The sequence below is a fragment of the Prunus persica genome, chromosome G1 (genome assembly GCF_000346465.2).
Source record: "Prunus persica cultivar Lovell chromosome G1, Prunus_persica_NCBIv2, whole genome shotgun sequence".
In the NCBI taxonomy this organism is placed as follows: Eukaryota; Viridiplantae; Streptophyta; class Magnoliopsida; order Rosales; family Rosaceae; genus Prunus; species Prunus persica.
The window spans coordinates 13,691,841-13,711,765 of NC_034009.1; the positions used below are offsets into that span (position 1 = coordinate 13,691,841).

Genomic DNA, 19,925 nt, shown 5'->3' on the forward strand with positions numbered 1-19,925 from the left:
AGATTTCACGCATACAAGATCATGTTTTCATCGCGTACAGAAATCAAGTCCCTAAAAATATGACATACACAAAATATACAAATAAAATACAGAGGATTGTTTTGGATAGGTATATAGAAGAAATATGGATATCTCCATTCAATTGGCACCCTCATTGATTATCCTAGCAATATAAACAAATCAGGATTTGAAATTTTCTTTTATGGATCATGAATCAATCTTATGACTCAAATTTGATAATTTATCCATAGATCATAAAGAGTAAAAGCTTCTGACTTATGTTTTCATACTTGCAGGTTCTAACTGATTCAGAACAAAAAAAAGGTTAAAATTATTTAAAAAGGCATGAAAAGAAACAATGGAGAACGACCATAAGTCATCAATGGAGGCGAACGAACATGAAAATATAGCATCCCAATAAATAAATAAAAAGAATAGAAAAGAAAAAAAAAATCATATATACTCACCAATAATCAAAGGAGGGACAGTGGAGGGACAATTGATGGTGTAGGAGGATAGCCGATGAAGAGGGCGAGAGGAGACGCTGACTGTAGAAGAGGAGAGGAACGAAGGAGAGGAGGGAGAACCAGCCCTCGCGTTGGCTCGTTAGGCTTTTTCTGTTTCTTTTTTTTTCCTTTTTCTTTTTTGCCAATTGATAAATGCTAAAAGAAATAAAAAATTAAAATAATTTTAATTGATGTGGCTCCCACCTCAAGTGTCACATAAGGCAATATAGGATGTGATATACAAAATGTGGACAAAATGCTTAGGTTTGACATATCGAGCTCCAACCCTTTGGTGATACTAGACTGCTGGCTGAAAATCCAAAAAAAAACAAAAACTTTTACAGGCAACGGCAATTGGGTAAGAAGGTAATAATATTGAGTTGTCCTTCCGAACCATTTTTACAGTTTAATACTGAGTTGTTCACAAGCTTTACGACTCGATCATGCCAAATTTGTTGATGAGCCTAGCCTAATCTTTTATTCAAGCTATACTCTCTTACATTTGAACTCGAATGAGCCACAGCAAACTGAGCATGAGAAGGAGACGAATTCGAGCTATCAAGCCGATTTACGGCCCTTTCCATCATGTGCTGAGTAGGGTACGCAACTGCTGCCGCACACAGTTACCTCCCTTGCAGGTAAGAAGTAAGAAATGCACATGTAAGCATTCTTGTCTGTTATTGTTACAGAATACGAAGACCAAATATACGTACTGTACAACTTACATTAAATTATTACAAATATTACATATAAACGTATACAAGATTACAGCCAGGAACTAAACAAAGGAAGTTGAAAGTCTTGCACTGGCTACCGTTCCTTGTACCTAGGATATATGCTGCTTTTCATATACAGATATGCAAATCTACAGATTCTAATTAATGAACGAGGTTTGAAGAGATAGCAAGGAACTTACATAAACAAGTACTCAAAAGTATATTGGAAAGGCTACATACCAAGGGCTTGCTAAACTTATTTCATAAAAAGTACATGCACTTCAAAGTGCTTCTGCAAATTCCTAGATTAGAGGTTTACTTATACAGATTCTCTATTTGCTCCTTGTACTGTGCCACGACTCTGTCCCTTCGTATTTTCATAGTTGGAGTCATAAAACCACTATCAATCTGCAATAAAAAGGTACAATTAATCAGCCAGCCAGTCACATCTGTAACTGGAATGACAAGACTTGCAACGATATTTTACCGTAAAAGGCTCATCCACAATCAAGATTGGTCCAATTTGAAATGAACACCCTGAAGTCCTGCATGAAATTAAAGGAAAACTATAAGGAAAAGAAAACATCAGAATGCAATAGCCTACAAGGTCTGCTATTGTTCCTTACTGGATTTGGATGGCCTCTGATGGCCATAGGCCATAGTCCTTTTTGGTTTCTTAAGTTTCTATGATTGTGGAAATAATATGGCTTTATGTTTTTTCTTAATGAACCTCGACGATACGAGGGGGTTTGATCGTTTTTTAATTATGACAATTATTTGCACGAGTATATAAGAAGAAACATATTTTTATTTCCAAGATAACCCACGATTGAGTAATTAATTCTAGTAAGCACAATAAGTTGCACGTTGAGCCAAGGTTTGACATGCACAGTCACATGGTCCATCCATTATATCCGAAATAATTGAAAAATAAATTTTACCATTTTCTTAGTTCTTCATATAGCAGGCTTGTCATTTTATCCTTACTGAGGTCTGAGGCATTAACATCTACAATAGACAACTTTTTGGCTGCAAGTAAAACCTCATCTTTGTTTGGAACAATTATTGCCCCAAGTCGTCGTTGATCCTACATACAGGAATGCCACCAAATGCATAAAATCAGTATGTGGCCTCTTAAATGTGGCAGAATATAGATAACTACAGTTCTGGAAAGTCCAATACAGAAAAAGGAAAAGAACAGAAGAAAGCTGCTGAAACTCAACCTGGCCAACCACAACAATTTGTTGAATGAGACTACTTCTCATGGCAGCCTCCTCAAGCTCTACTGGTTCAACGTTTTCACCTAATTTTTCAAGCAACTTGTGTCAAAGAACAACCAAAAATACCAAGTAGGGTATTAAGAAGAAACAAAAAGAAATGAAAATGAGTACTAAGGTATAAGATCGGCATCAACTAAAATACCTCTCACTAAATGACTGTTTTCAGATTTTAGAACATGGAAACCATAGATGCCCTGACCCACATCCAAACAACTTAAAACTTTTGGGAATAGTGAAGCCAAGTAAATTTGCGATCGGCATGAGGAAGCAACTAAGATCTCTTAATTTGAAATGTAAATGAATAAATAGATAGAGGGGAGCTGGCAACTTTAATAACCCGTTCTTGAAGAAACACAAATTTTCATGTAGGATGTCCATCAATATAAAACGGGCACTACACAACACATACATATAAAAGATCTATACAAAGTATGAGTGTCACAAGCCCAAGAAAAAGAAAACGCTGAAAGTTAAACCAAATGGCATGGAAGGTAAAAGGCATGTGGGCAATTTCAGGGAAGCGGGCAATTTTCAAGTAAGTGAAATTGGCTTGGGTAATTCCAGGTGGGGTGTTCAACCTCATTGAGTGAGACAAGTGGGTTTTTGGAGGTGGGAAGAGAGTTAGAGTATTATTCAGGTGCAGAGTTTTAGCGGTAATTTGGGTGAATGACAAGAACAGAAGAATTTTCAAAGAGTCTTAGGAGGCAGAGGTGGAGGAGCTGCACGATAGCGTGAAGTTGTTGTCATCCTTATGGGTATCTATTAATAATATTTTTAGATATCTGTCTGCAATCCTATTAGATGGGAAGGCAGCAATAAGCTATGATTTAGTGGGTATACGGATAAGACAGGATAGGAATTCCACTATTTTCTTTTGATTCTGTACTTTGAGGTGGGTTTATTGTCCACAGGTTGTATTGCTTGATTTCTATTAATGAAGGTTTCTTTTTCAATAAAAAAAATCAAATGAAATTTAGGGTTTCTATTTCAAGTATTCACTTCCTAGCAAGAAGATCCATGACAGTGTAGCAGAAGAAGATTAAGATTTTAGTATACCTGTTGAAAGGACTATAGTATCCTTTGCGCGTCCTTCCAGGACAACAACACCTCCACAACGACGGCTTCGCCCTGTTGAGTGGTGAGGAGCAATCCAACCAATATCTCCAGTATTCAGCCAACCATCCTCATCTAGTACTTGCTCTGTAGCACCTGGATTCTAGTTGAAGTGTGAATGCAAAAAGGTCACTTGACATCTTAGGTACGGAAAAAGTTTCGTGAATTCTGATTATAATATTAAAAATAAATTTCAAAAGTGCAAAAAATCAGACATTGTTCAGAAGAAGACTAAGAATTAGAAGAGAAAGGTCACTTGACATCTTGAGGAAATCATATATGTATTATGCTTGCCTGCAAATATTTGGTTCAAGACAGACACTTACCATGCTAAACCAGTTCAGTACCTCACATAGTAAAAAAAATTAATTTGGGTTGCTCCCTAACGAATACTAGAAGACTACTGCTGATATTACAAAGGAGTTTAGAAAATCTTTTCTGGGGGGACAAAGACTCTTAAAGAACATACAAGATTCCTGGTTATGAGGTTCCGTTAAGAATGTCTATGTTATGTCTTACGAAGATTTCCCTGGTTCCAGATCACACTCATGCAATTTAGATATAACAGAGCATCTCGAGAAGAATGCACAAGATAAGCTTTAATAACTTCACAGTATTATAATACCCAAAGTTTTATGTCATTACCAAGTTTGCAGCATTTTAAATCCATGGAACTTATTTATACAAAATGACTACAAATGTTTTAGCATATATCTGAATAATTCAAAATTTAGAAAGCATATTTTGATTAACTAAAATTAATGTCACCTTATAGTATCCTTTCATCACTTGTGGGCCCCTAACTTTTACAATGCCAGTTGAACCTGGTAGGAGAACTTCACCGGTTTCAGATTCTACAACTTTGAACTCTGTATGTCGAATTGGAGGCCCAACTGAACCAAGAACCTTCAAAAAAAAAAAATTCAACCAACTAAAACACAATTGAATATTTTGGAAAATAATTTATATAAGCTAAAAATTTAAATTAAGATATGGTAAATAACTCTCTATTAGGAATAGGATTAATTCTAGCAACAAAGGAAGTAAGTCAGTGATTGTTTATGGTAACAAGATAACAGCCAAGATTTGTGAACTTGTCATATTCAAAACTGATTCTGTTTGAGAACAAACTATCTTACCCAGAAATTCACAGCCATGCATAAAATATATAGATCTTCGGTCTTTCCACCCATTGCTCATTGGTTTTGGGGTACTATAATTCTATATGGTATCAAAGCAGGCAAACTGAGTACCAAACTTACTGGTGACATATGCTTATTCACCCAATATAATCTGTCCAAGTGTTTGGTTCAGTCATGCCACACTTGAGGGAGCATACTGAGAATAGAATCCCACATTGGGAATTCCAAGCCTTGCACCACAATATATAAAATATTGCGCCTTTCATCACTTACAATCACTTTTTCTTTTTTTGACATTTACAAGCACTGAGAACAAATTAGGGGACTCCAAGTGATCCTATTGATGATCATTATAGTTCTTAGAATATTTTTGTCAATACAACTTTGAATTTAACTCCTACAAAGCAACGATAAATTTTTCTGAACGGTACTTGTTTATTTTATTCTATTTTCTGTTATCAAATGCATTATCAGAGGTGCCATTAACCAAAAAGTAGATCTTGTACATTTTAATGTGAATTAGATTGTATTTCTTACATTACAGTTTGGCCTACGAGCAGCAATAACAGGAGAAGTCTCTGTTAAACCATATCCATTCTGCACTTTCACACCAATTGCCTGCAAGTGTACAACAGTAATATGAGAGCTGATTGTCCAAAACTTCTCTCTGGCCAGAAAAATATGTCTGAGAGTCTGACCTCAAAAAACTTATCAACATGTGGCGGCAAACTGCCTCCTCCACTAATGCCAGCCTGAAGGATGTGAAGGAAACCCCGTCATTCCAGTCAACAGCAAAATTGCTAGTTTATGGACGGTATATACTTAAAAAGATCCAGAAAAAGCAACAAGAGAATACAAATTTTCCTCACAAGCATAGAGACTTTTGCAAATGAGAAACAAAATGTAGAAACTAACTGAGTAAAATAAATAATCTAAAAATATGATGACCACTGATATTCCGGTGATATGTGAAAGAAACCCACAAAATTGATAAGACTGTTATACCCACTTTTCACAATGTTAAATTCCAATAAAAAGAAGGTGACCACAAGAAATGATTTAGAAAAGAGACAACCTTTGATATTCCGATAGCTGAGTGAATTTTACTATAGACTAGTTTCTTTCCCAACATATGCAAAGGCCATAAGATTGCAGCAACAATTCTTGCCCACAACCAATCATATACTGAAGCAAGATATGATGGTTGCTTCTGGTTCCTTGTCAAATATGTCCCCTATCAACCAAATTGAAAGAATCGGATACAATAAGGTCGAAAGGAAAACTAATTGTCAACAAACAACACATTAGACATAATAAGATCAATAATCAAGTTCGAAACCAGTTGTAGATCAGTTTGATACAAGATGATAGCGAAAGATTTACCAGAAGATTCAAATACATTAGTCAATAGGACAGTCAAACAAAATTATGAAGCAGTAGATTTATTACAAAATACCAATTTAACTGGGGGGTCACACATTTTCAAGGCTGCATAACTGATTTAGTTATTGATGTTTTCGGAGAGTGAACGTATATTCTAATTAGGATCAAGGATGAAAATATTGGCGATACAGACATTATCGGGCCTTCAATTTACGGATATTTCAGGGGATATATCGATGTCATTTTAGGTATCTCGGAAAATGGACAAAAAAGACAGATATTGGCTTAAAAACACGGAATTTTGAAGTGAAACTTTCACAGATATTAAGCACATTATCAATGAATGTATTGAACAAATAAATTTCAAAATATACTAAGTATAAGATATGCATATGATGAAATCTACGTGTATATAATGTGCGATGAAAATCCTGAAAATAAATACAATTAGACTTAACACAACAAAGACAACATCATTCAAACATAACCCAACCCAACCGATTAATATATAACCCACATTATATTACAAGAGTTAGATTTAATGATAAAGGAAATGAGAGAGAAGATTAGGTGAAAAATAAAATCAAACACACAAGAAACCGAGCAACCAGAGAGAGGAAAGGAAGAGCCAAAGATAGCCGAAATGACTGAGGAGAGAAGAAAGGAGAAGCTCTAAGTATTAAAGCTTGGTTTTTTACATTGAATCAGTGGCTGGGACCTATGATTACTTTCAAAACAGAAGACAAATTTCTGGGTTATTTGTCTGGTATCGGGAATTATCGGTAAATATCGAGGATATCGGGGATATATTGCCGATAAGGAGGAAGAAATAGGCTTACCCTCCTGCATCTGTATCGACACCTAAAAATAGGGATATATCAGGATATTGGCCTATATTTTCATCCTTGACTAGGAATCTGGAGTGGTTTCCTAGTTTGTTTACAGGTGTGATTAGTATTCTATTTGAACCCTTTTAGAGTTATAATTACTGTGTTCTATTCTCCCTTTTTTTTCTGAACATGGTATTGGAGCATGAGTTCAAAAGCATCCTCCAAAACTGCTATCTGAGTTGACATTTGGAATCTAATGCCTCACTTAAGGTACTCGAAAAGTCTAAATCTCTCCACCGCATAGCTGATGTGGGACCCAAAGTATTACATTGTGATTCAAACTTGGCTATTGATAATCCTACCCACAAATTTAAAATATATATCTGCTCTGTTTTGATGCCAAAAAGTGTTTAGCCCTGTCATTGCAGTCAACTACATGATGCCATGAACGCACACAATGTCTTTGTGTTGTAGACGCAAGTAACATCATCCATCTTGTAGGTAGGCACATGATGTCCAAGTTGTTATAGTAGGCAAAATTAATTTTAGCGGGTTCCTCAAGTGGAGCATCAAAATTTTAAATTTAGAAGTTTTGGTTGAAATTGTGACAAACTGATTCCCTAAATTTAGAATATCACATTCAAAGAAAATTCATGACTCATAGTCACAATTATTCAAATTGGCCAATTTATAGCTGACTTTCACGAGTTAAGTAACATGACCTCTATGACCTGAAATCAAAGAACCTCCAATGCTTAAGTTAGACTTGAGAGATTCCAGAGTACTAAGTTTTGTAACTTTAGATCATGTACCTCAAATAGTTGAAGGCCTTGGTTATTTATACTGTTCCAAGTAGTCTGGATTGTTCTCAACCATTGATGGTTATGTGGCGTGAGTCTAGAGGTTGAGTTGAACTCAAACGTCCTGTCTCCCTTGCCAACTAGCCATTTGGCTTGGGAGTGCGGGTGGTTATTTGGTGGAGTGACCCAAATTTAATGGGTCACTAACAGCTTGATGGGAATTTTAACCAGTCATGGTCTGGCTCCAATGATCTCCTTTCGATCGTGGAGCCCAAAAAGGCTTGCTAGCCCTTTCAGGCTTATTACCCTCAAGCCTGTCTGGGTTTGACAGGGGATTTCTTGGCCCAATGCATGGCCCAAGTTTTACCTTATAAAACAAAGGAGCTTCCTCCAGAATGTCGTCATTCACAACCTAATTAATGTGTAATTAGCTGTGTGCTCTTTCCAACTTCTTGGTCAAGGTTGTTTCCATCTCTTTGCATTGATAGAGTCCATGTTTAAATATCTTATTGGGAAAATGTGTTCCCATTTCCCCAGTGTTCATATTATCTGTTTAGTATGGCCAATGAGAATAGAAAATAGCTGGATTTAAACACAAGAAAATGCTGAGTATTGTACCTCATAAATCCTTTTAAACTCCATGTATGCTAAACTGATCCTTATGAATGTAAGTGCAATAAACTTACGAGCTGCAGAGCTCGTAGAGATCTGTTTCTGAATCCCACTGCAAAGGGAATGTAACAAAAATATTAAAGAAAAGAAAGGAGGAAGCTATGAGAAGGAAATAGTTTACTGTACCAAAAAAAAAAAAAAAGGGTCTAGATAAGCAAGATCGTGTCGTTTAGATAAGCAAGTTCATCTATAACAATAAGAAACACAACCGAAAAACTCCTCAGCCTTGCTCAGAATGAAATTTTTGTTGTTGTCTAGATAAGCAAAATCATGTCGTTTAATATGCTAAAATGCTGAAAAGTTAAAGTTTAGAAAGCTAAACCTTCTTCAAGAAGAAATCTGAAAAGAGAACTAGTGCTCTGATGTCATAATAGTAACCATTCAAGGCTCTATTTATACCTACCTTTAGAAACAAAAATAAAATAATAATTACAAAAAACAAAGAGGTTTTAACAGTAACCCTAATGAAAAACTATCTTTAACAAACACAAGAAATGAATAATTTTTCTACAATATTTTTAAAGTTGATGATATGTGAACGTTGTAACCACTTGAGAGATCACAAATGCTTTTCTCTGTAACAAATGTGTGAGACACATTCTGTGACGAACGTTAAAAACCAAAACAAAGAGAACAGAAGGTAAAGAAAAGGACACATGTTCACACAAAGAAAAAAAGACAGTTGTCCGGAACACTTTTTCATGAATAAAAAACAGACATCTGCAATACCATAATTCCCAAGAAAAGGACATACCTGTAAAGTGTCTCATACACTAAAGGAACTGAAATTATGTAATTTGGTTGATAATGTCGCAAATCATCCTATCAAATAATATATTCAATTAGAACATCATAAAACCAAAGAAGCATATCATATAATTGGATGTGAAATAATTAGTTTTTTCCCACTTTATATCACACTGACAATATTCTTGTAATTTTTCAGACTACAGGAAAAAGTTTAGGTAAAGTTATTTCCAAAGAAAAAGTTGTTAGAATTGGAGCAATATGCAGGTCACATCCACAACCACCCATTCATGTACTTGCTCTGGAAATAACATTTCCTAGGAGTAAAATAATAATATAGTAAAGCAAACTAACATCCATGAAAATCAGCAGCAATTCAAAATAGTAATACCTTCAAGTTCCTCACAGTTGTGTATACTTGCTCGATTCCGTACGTAAATATGAAATACTCGCAAGCTCGTTCATAAGCATGCCAAGGTGGAAGCATGCTGAGAAATCTGTCCCCAACTTCAGCAGGTACAACATCCCAGAGGTTTTTTATCTGTGAAAAGAACAAACCAAATGGCCTCAAAACCGAGTTAAGAACTGCGGGAAAGACATTCATTGGCTTCAATTATAAAATAAATAAATAAATGAAACTGGGGAGGGTATTCCAAAATGCAGTAAATAGGCTGCAAAGCAAGGCATTGTCAGTACATTAAGTCATACATCATAAGTTAATGGACTCATGGTGAGATAGAAGTTCCATATTACCCACCAGGTTTGCAAATTATGTGGAGAAATTCTTTAAGAGATTAATTATGTCAATTTGGCATTTGATATGATGTAAGGTTTGAGGAAGGGTTCCCTAATGAGTTTTTTTTTTTTTTTTTTCGGGTTTTGTTTTATTCTAGATATTACTGCGTTGTCAATAATACCAAGGTTATTTGACATACAAACCTGATGCAACAGATTTCGATGAGTAAGCATGACACCTTTTGGGTTCCCAGTTGTTCCACTTGTATATACTAGTGTAGCAATATCATCTGAGTTGATGGCTTCATGCACATACTGTTGCCCTGAAATTAAGCCACATGCCAATTACAGCCCATTTACCACAAGAGAAGAATATTCTATAACTGATAGTAGTGCATCGAAACTAGAATTAACAGCACAGTAATTTTTATTAAAGAAATACAGCTATCAAGTATGCCAAACATTATTTGCATTCCCAAAGTCTGATCACACTATAATCAATCTTCCATTACACTTTTAGCCCCAAAAAAAATCTTCCATACTGGCCATATCTCTGTCTGGTTACCGCTATTGATACATAATAAACATGAAAAACACCAAGAAAATTTTGCTCTTTTTTTCCCTTTTGTATATGAAATATAGAGAAGAAGTCTAAACACCAAGTGAATTTGCAATGATCTATCTTTATATACATATATACATACATATAAGGAAATGTTCTCTTGTCAGACAGCGACATATTATGCTTCTAGACTGTTAATCTCAATCATTCATCAAGCAGATTCTTATTTAAATATGTGCGTCAATTTTTTGGCAACATAACATGTCAACTTTCAGTAAGAGAATACCACCCTGTATATGCCAAATCAAGGTTTAGGACTTATATCCTACTTTTCTATGCCTTTGGTTTTAGTAAACTCTTGAAGGTCAGGTCATTGTCACTAATCTCTAGTGCTAAGTTTCTAATTACTGCGCAATTAGGTATCTTACGTGTTAACAAATGTTAATCATCTGTCAAAGATTAAAAATCAATAAATTACAGATGTTTTTTTACGTTAATAATATTCAAGTTTACTGTCATACGTGTCGATGGCACACACTATTTTCTCTTTACATGTGCATGTTCTAAAGTTTCATTTAACATTTCCATGTTTTAAAACTTTTCATTTATATTTCTATAAATCTGGACTTCCCGTATTTCTACCAACATCAACATTTTCAACCATGTTTACATCAAAAAACTTATGTTTTGTGCAATGCATGCTTTATGATACCAAGTGAATGGAAAACATAAAGTTGAAAAAGGGGGTACAGGAGTTTGAAACCGAAGTTCAGGAAGGTAGACAGATGGATGACATACGTGCATCATTAAAATCAGGAGCACTCTTACGACTCTCTCTGCCCAAATCTAGAATCTCCCTGTAGTTAAAAACAGGGATCTTCCCTTCACTGGCCAGACTTGATTTGTCCCCCCAAAGCAGGATTACAAATTTCATGACAACCTTGGAACTGAATGCTTCTGCAATCCGATTGAATAATTCAGGACTGTCCACAGCAAGTGCAACACTGTAGTAGCGATGAAGTTAAACTTAAGATAGTTTCATGGTTTCATAAAGGATAAACAGAAGGAAGCATGTGTTCGCAAATACATAAATGTACATCAGCACATGATACGCATGTTTTGGTAGGTCCCAATGGTTTTTAATGATCTCAAAGCCATTTTTGAGTTAAAAGGAAAAAAAAAAAAAAAAAAAGCTCCTACTAACCTCATAGAATGCATTGATTGTCAAAGACTAACTACTTCAACATTAGGAATTAAAATAATAATAAAAAACTAAACATGACAATGAGTAGCAAAATAGAACTCAATGAGACAAGCCATGTTACACATTAAGATTGGAAGTGAATTAAAAGATGCATATTATAAAACATAAGATATCTTATGAATCATATATATTATTGAGACGACGACGGTGGAAATTGACTTGAATAAGCAAAACATAAAACTAAAGGGAGAGTTTTTCCCAAACCTCTCAGAGTGATCATATATTTGTAATAACTCTTCAACTGAGGACCTTGAACCTCTTACCACATTGATTGCTCCAGTGGCCATTATACCTAAATGAAAAACAAAACATGAGGATGAGAATTACTATTCACTAATGAACTATATTAATAAACAAAAATATAAAATTAAGTATCATGTGTAGTAGCTTAAATTGCTTTCATGTTTCCCTAGAATACGATTGAGCTGCTAAGCATTGTCAACTTTCATACTTTTTTATAAGAAACCACAATTTTATTATAAAAAAACCATAAAGTACAAATAGTGAACAAGAAATCCACCAAAATACAACAACCAAAATCTTAAAACTAAGACACCTCTCATAACAAAGAGCACAATTCAAGATGTCAATGGACAGAAGTAAGCAACAACTCAAATTTTGGATGAACCAACGACAACGAAAACTATTCCCATAATACCATTTTAAGCAACGAGTGAAATCTTAACAACAAACTTAAAACAAAAATCCTATGCATTTAGTACACTAGTGAAATAGATTAGATTGAGCATAAAGGGCTGATATCCCAACAACACTTTCCTCACTTTTCCTCTTTGACCCCGTATTAGTTGCAAAGTGATCTGAACATAAACGAAATCAAGCCAAATAAAAACCTACAACCATAATTCACAAGCAGACTACACTGGAAAAGTAAGAAATTAATTCCGCAATCATACTCACACATCTAACATCAAATAAGTCCAATCATATCCCAATTGATTAGATTCCTCTGTGTTACAGCTCTAACTAAAGCTGCTGTAAACTTACAGAAAGACTCCTTTAGGTTACTCTGATAGGTGACATACGTTTTCACAAAAAAGAATTACTGCACCCCTTCAACTGCTTGCACATAATTTAACCTCAAAAGCCTTATCCAAAAGGAAGAGCTGGATGAACTTGGGAGCAGTTACTACCACAAAGGGCATAAACCAAGGAACTATAAAAGCCATAAATCTAATATGGAGAAGAATACATGATGGAATAGAGGATTGTTTTAATCACACATTTATAGGCCAAAAATGGTAAAAATGTACCCTGATCTGCAACAAGCCAACGGCATGAATTATCAGCAAAAAGTGCAATTTTTTCTTCAGGCTTTACTCCAACAACTCTCAGGCCTTCAGCAAAATCCAAAATTTCCTCTTCTAGCTGCAATTTCAAAGTAGGTATTTTATCTTCTTATTAACACTGGAAGACAGATGCTTATTGGATTTATAAAAAGTAAGCATAGAAATAATCTTATAGGTAAATGAAATCACTAAAATTATTTGATAGACGAGTAAATTGATAAAATGAACTAAGTTGGTCGACCCTCAATACTTATCACTGAGAGATGAGGACATATCAAATCCATGCAAAAAGTATAGCATAATCCAGAAAATCAAATATAAGCTAACAGAAACATTTTCCTTCTTGTTAAAACATGCAGTTAAGACTTTAAATAGTGAAGCAAAACTACATTTTTTTTAAAAAAAAAAGGAGTTAACCTTGGAAAGTACAAAAAAAACAGGATTTTAAAACTTGAAGTAGTTAATGAATTATCATCCGAAAGCCATGCCATTGACCCATGATACATGAGTTTACAGCCAGAATTTTCAAAAAGATCCCGAACAATTTCTTTTCAAAATTTCAGGTTTAGTGTGTGAGAGCTGCAAATTGATGCATTTAAAGTAATAAAGAAACAGCACGCTCCTCAACATGTCTAATGACCCACGTGTTGCTTACCTGGTAAACCACGGCCCTCCCTTGCCTTCGCATTCCACTAAGAAAAACATCGTAGAATTTCGATCTAAATTTGGTATCACTATCATCCCAACTTAGGAACATTGAGAGCCTTTTCTAAGAGATATCAATTTTCAAGATCAGATTTCTTTTAATTTGTAAGCTGCCCAGTAGTTAAGTGTTATTTAAATTAAAGGTCAATTTATTTATAATTTCCAAAATTTCAGAACATAGGCAGTACTAAGAGTTCATTAATTTTTCTATTAACTATAATTGCGAGTCTGTTTATAGGGATTTCAGTAGTTTTGATAGTATCAACTTTCACAGTTCCTGAATTTAGTCTTCAACTCACGTCAGATTTAGAACTTAGAAAATATTTAGTACCCTAATCATGTGTCTGTAAATATTTCGATATAGTGAAGAAAAAATTCAGAAAAATCTTCAAGCAACTATACTCCTTTTGAGAAGGCAGTTCTAACCAGAATCACAATCTCCAAAGAAATCTGTGTTAAGAAATATTTTCTTCCAACTCGTCTCCTCTCATTCTTTTTGAAAATCTTTCAATATAGAAGAATTAAGCAGAATCTTCAAGAAACTATGCTCCTTTTGAGAAGGCATCTCTAACCACAGCCATGATCTAGACAGCCAACTGCATAGAGTAATTTTTTCTTCTAACTTGGGCTTCTCCATTCTTTTTAAAATTATCAGATGAACAAGAATCTCGCTTCCGTATTAATTTCCAGCATACCTGTAAGACTGAAACAACAATCCACACCTATTTTCTTAAGTTCATCATCAAACTCTACTTTCAAGACTCAAATACCATGTCTTTGAAACTAAATAATATATGGTAGCTAAGCTAAGTACAATATCCAGTACCTTCATCAAGTTCAATATGCAGTTTCATTCTTGCTCACAGATCCTACTTCAACCCACAAACTTGACAGTAATCAAGTGGACAACAACACTAAGAAATTAGCCACCCTATTAAGTTTACATTTATGTCATTCGCACAGTCAAACCCTTCAAATTATCACCATTTTCTAATTTGTGTTAACTTAAAATTGATCCCAAACTCCATATTACACACAAACAAACTGAAAATGCTAAAATGAGTATTAGTATTCCTAAATCCTAAGGCACAATCTTCACTAATATACAAAGGAGTAAAGAAACAAAAAAGAGGAAAAACAGTTTTTTGATCCATTGCAGGCCCATGCAGGGTTCTGGAACAGCAAGTAAGATCCTAGCAGAAGAACCAGGAGGTAATCCTCTCAATGGAAAGACCCCCCATCCCCTTCTGAAGGAAGAAACTAATCCCCAAGCCATTTTCTTTATTGACACTGGAGAATTTACAAGTGCAAGGAATGATGCTTTGGGACCCAATTCGTTCAAAGTTCAGACACTTGAATATGGAGGCAATGGGATACAGCATTTAAAAAAGAAAAAGGAAAAAATAGTCGTGATAAAACAAATATGAAGGGGAGAATTAAAAGCGGAAAGAAAACTAACCTGTTTATAAGTCATACTTGAAGGTGGATCATGGTATGGATCAGTCAATGCTATGCGATCACCATATCTCTCAGCTGAAGATCTCCAAATGTCTGGCACTGCGTGCCACTCACCGGACACAAAGGCACCATTCCTGTCTAGGAACGCACTTTCTAGAAATGGTGAATACCTTCTTATCTGCATTTCCTCTGTCTATAACAGAATATTTTGAATACATATATACGTCAGTTCCCTCTATCTCTGTTTCAATCCATATATTTTGGATCATCAGAGCATATACGTTGTCTTATTCCGTACTTAAAAATTAATCTGCAAAGCATCTGATATGAACATGTTCAATTTCTCTAATACCAAGCACCTGATGGCATAAACTAAACCTCACTTTTTAAATGTCTATGAATGATCTAAACCCCAACTTCTATTTCAGGAAAATGCCATCTCATGCACATTCTCACCAACACTGATAGAATTAGTAACATTTGGCAGGCAACATTACGAACCAAAACATATTAAAAAGAGCAGAAAAATGACAATACAAATCAAAAAAAGACCAATCAAAGTAATAAATTCATCGAAATTCTTATAAGGGTGTTCAAGAATCACCTTTGATTGGCAAAACACTCGGAACCCACGATTCAGAGGGAACCCACCTCGCCTTCCATTCCATGTTCCAAGAAAGACTTGCCTGGTTCTGAATTTATAGTTAGAAAAGAGGAATTGAAGGGCATGCCCACATTGAGAAGAGCTAACCAAGACCAAGTTGTTCCTTACGGAAATGGTGGCCATTTGATTTGCAGAAGCAGAAGAAGAAACTGTGGAAATTGGGTTTACCACAGCTCCAAACATAGCTCTGTTTTTGTAACTGTAGGTTTGACTTCCTATAGACTATGGATATAGGCATCAGGACACAGATAGGAAGCGAGAAAAACAAAGACAAGAGCTCATACTGTTTGACAAAGTGTAATGGTTGGGATCTTTAGCCGACCAAATATATATAGTGTGATAGTGATAGATTGGGATCTTTGAAGTATTCGCCCATTACAAGTTACAACCACCGACTTTAAATAGCGAGAGAGAAGAACTAGGGGAAGTTTATCGAAGTGCATCAATCGCTTCGACCAAAAAAAGAGTGCATCAAGTGGAACCTGTCGCGCGGACCACAAACATTAATGTTTTAAGGGCAATCACGTGAAATTTTGAAAAGTAGACAAGTTTTTATTTTTATTTTTTGTGCAAATTGGAATTCATTAACCAAATTAAGAGAGTACAACAGTATCATTAAGTAGGAAAGGCTCCAACCAAAGGCTCTTCAATCCAAGTTACAATAGAGATGCAATTTAAAGCATGTTTAGCTAACATACGACCAACCTGATTACAACCCCTTGGAATGAAAAAAAACTGAAATATTCTCAAACTATTGCACACTCCTCTTAACATCATCAATGCGATGCGCATACGATGCAAAAGACTCCTCCTTATCAATAATTAAGTTACTAATCACTACTTGTGAATTGGACTCAAATATATGATAGAAGAGTGTTGGAAGTTTGAATGAAATTCAAGGACATTTGTCCCACATTTGGTAGAAAGAAGAAAGAGTGAAATCTTTGTAAGTGTGGAAGTCTCACACTTAGTAAATAGAAGCAAATTGGGCTTCAAATTCGATTTGGGCATTGAATATTATATAGATAATATATAATATTTTAAGGAAGCTAATTTTCCCACTCAAGTGGACAAACCCTATTTTAATTATCAAAATCATAGGAGGCGACACCTATAGAATTTTAAGCACCGAAAAGGGGTGAAATTACTGTCTTTAGGACATTGCATCAAATCTGCAAGCCTCTATCTCGAAGCCAAGACAATTCATTTATTTATTATTTATTGTATTTCAAATTACAATTTGTTATAAATTCAATTTCTTTGGTGTTTATATATTGTTTATACATATAATCATTTTTATTAGTCACTAATTTTTGTTTATCTAACAAAGAGAACCCAGCATCCCAAGTCAAATTCAACTTGAAAGTGCCTTAATCTCAGCATGCTTGGGGGAGGTGGCGGTGTCAAGGGGAAGCGTCATAGCTGCCATTCCTTCACCTTTGTCATTTCTAATGACAGCACCAATTCCACCAACACCGGGAATATAAGGAGCATCTATATTAAATGGATGTGTTCTCAACAACTATATTAGACTCCCTTCTCATTAGCCTTCCTCCGTACTCCTCAGCCAGCTGCAATGCTCTATTAAAAATCATCTCCTCTGTTTGAGAGCAGGCTTCAAACACAACCTTGTTTCTGTTTTGCCAAATACTCCGGCAAATGTATACATGCAATTCAAATTTTGAAAGAAAAACAATAGCAGCCTCAAAGAAATCACCATAATGACATCTCCAATCCAAATGAGGCTAAACCCAAATTTCTTCTTTTTAAAATACAACTATTCATGTATTGTCCGGACTCAAACAGTTTTTTCCTCCAATCATGTAGACTCATAATTTGAGTCTGCAACTTTATTAAATTATTTAAAAAAAGTTAATGTCACATCCCGGGATCGGCTCCGCCGTAGCACGATATTGTTCGCTTTGGGCCCCCCTCTCTGCCCTCACGGTTTTGTTTCTGGGAGCTCACGAGCAACTTCCCAGTGGGTCACCCATCCTGGGATTGCTCTAGCCCCCAACTCGCTTAACTTCGGAGTTCCTACGACTCCGAAGCCAGTGAGCTCCCAAAAGGCCTCGTGCTAGATGGATGCGGGTGCGCACATATAAGGCACATCACCCCCTCTCCGTTGGTTGATGTGGGATCTTACAATCCACCCCCCTTAAGGGCTCGACGTCCTCGTCGGCACACTCGCACTACACGGCAGAGTGGCTCTGATACCAAATTGTCACATCCCGGGATCGGCTCCGCCGTAGCACGATATTGTTCGCTTTGGGCCCCCCTCTCTGCCCTCACGGTTTTGTTTCTGGGAGCTCACGAGCAACTTCCCAGTGGGTCACCCATCCTGGGATTGCTCTAGCTCCCAACTCGCTTAACTTCGGAGTTCCTACGACTCCGAAGCCAGTGAGCTCCCAAAAGGCCTCGTGCTAGATGGATGCGGGTGCGCACATATAAGGCACATCACCCCCTCTCCGTTGGTTGATGTGGGATCTTACAGTTAACCCTTAATTTTATTTTCTCGTTAATTTTTATTGACATTTTTTTTGTTTCAACCTTCGTGAATTGATTTTTTGAGAATTTTAACCTAAAAAAATCCAAAATATAAAATTATTTCACTTAAAATGAGAATGAGTGCAGGAGCATAGTAAAAATAACCAAAAGGAGCAAGTTCAAATACAACCATAAAATTATTTCACTTTAAAATAATAATTTAAAAAAAAACCAAAAGGAGCAAGTTCAAATACAACCATTGGATGTAAATGGTCAATATTCCGGCGCATGCCATGTGTCCAGTTTTATAAGTGAAAGTGGACGACTTTTTATCATGATGTGCCTACTCCTTCAAGTGGATTCAGTTTGGGCCCCACAAAAATTATTGCCTGGACTGCTAAATAGTCCCAAATTCCGTTTGAAAAACTAGCTAGGTAATAATTTACTTATACCTGCGTTGGGGAGAATTTTTGGACTAAAATCCCAAATTTTAGGTTTAGCCCCTTGCATTGGAGATGGCGGACAAATGCAGCCCTTTAAAAACCTCCACAAATCTCACTTTCTCCCAGACTTTTTGAGCGCCAGGACAACTCCAAAACTGCATGAAAGAACTTTTCAGAATTTACGTTACAAATGGCCCTTGACTAAATTAGTTTTACAAGAAAGAGAGTTATGAATGGCCCTCCAATTAAAAAAACTGAGTTTGGGAGGTACCTCCAGGGACCACACTTTTCCCCAAATGGACTTTTGGTCACTTGAGTTAGAGGGGGAGCCAACATCCCCATGGCACTTCTTATTTTCATCATTCCCAACCTGTAACCACTTTTTTTTATGTGCAAGAGCAAAAAATTAAAAATTAATACATACTAAAGGGGTATTGCCCTTCTTTTAAAAAAAAAAAAAAACATAAAAGCGATAGTATTTTATTGATAGTAGTAGGAAAGATACAAATATAAAAAACTGAGCTAAGTCCTAGAGGATTAGACGAGTACCTCTACATTAAAGGGTAATTGCTTTTAATCAGTTAAAATGTAGACACGTTTTAAGCCCTTGCCTTTAAAATAATATTTTTTAGATTTTGTCAAGACTGTTTGAGCATTACGTATTTAGTAACTACCAAACAGAATCATGACCACCAGAGGCGGACGCACGTTGGGACAAGAGGGGTCTAACGACCCCTTGGAATGCCTGAAATTTGGTTGTGGACTCCATGGACGACCCCTTGGACAGCTGCGGAGCGACCCCTTGTGTGCACACCAGGTGCTCGATGAAAGTCCCAGCTTGTCTCTGAGTCTGTGATGGCTCTGTTCCACGAAGCAGAGACCGAACGCACCAGACCTTTGTTACTGATAGGGTAGCAGAGCCTCCTTTAATAAGGTTTTCGGAGTTGCAGAGGAGGCACTGTGTGTGCCTGGCAAGGAAGATGATGTCTGGGTTGTCTCGGTGCCCTTATAAACGAAACACACCGTTTTGTGATTAGCCTCCTTTAGTGAAACGGTGGGTTTAGTGTTCAACATTAGGCTGCCTCGTCATTGTCGATGGGTTTAATGGGCT

General features: G+C 36.0%; 1 protein-coding gene across 2 annotated transcripts; it reads right to left on the reverse strand.

Annotated features, from left to right (window-relative positions):
* On the reverse strand, nt 468-16,252 carry LOC18787843 (probable acyl-activating enzyme 16, chloroplastic). 2 transcript variants are annotated; one of them, XM_007221240.2, is made up of 18 exons: nt 15,825-16,252; nt 15,222-15,413; nt 13,022-13,136; nt 11,955-12,042; nt 11,285-11,490; nt 10,129-10,247; nt 9,581-9,730; nt 9,197-9,264; nt 8,389-8,494; nt 5,833-5,991; nt 5,456-5,509; nt 5,295-5,375; nt 4,384-4,521; nt 3,559-3,718; nt 2,446-2,525; nt 2,164-2,309; nt 1,710-1,767; nt 468-1,630 (listed from the first exon to the last, which is right to left on the reverse strand). In XM_007221240.2, the coding sequence occupies exons 1-18, from the start codon at nt 16,065-16,067 to the stop codon at nt 1,538-1,540; spliced, it is 2,256 nt and encodes a 751-aa protein (XP_007221302.1). In that variant the 5' UTR covers nt 16,068-16,252; the 3' UTR covers nt 468-1,537. The 2 variants fall into 2 exon arrangements, with proteins under 2 accessions (XP_007221302.1, XP_020409723.1); XM_020554134.1 differs by lacking the exon at nt 15,825-16,252 and adding an exon at nt 14,189-14,465 and having other exon boundaries at nt 15,222-15,310.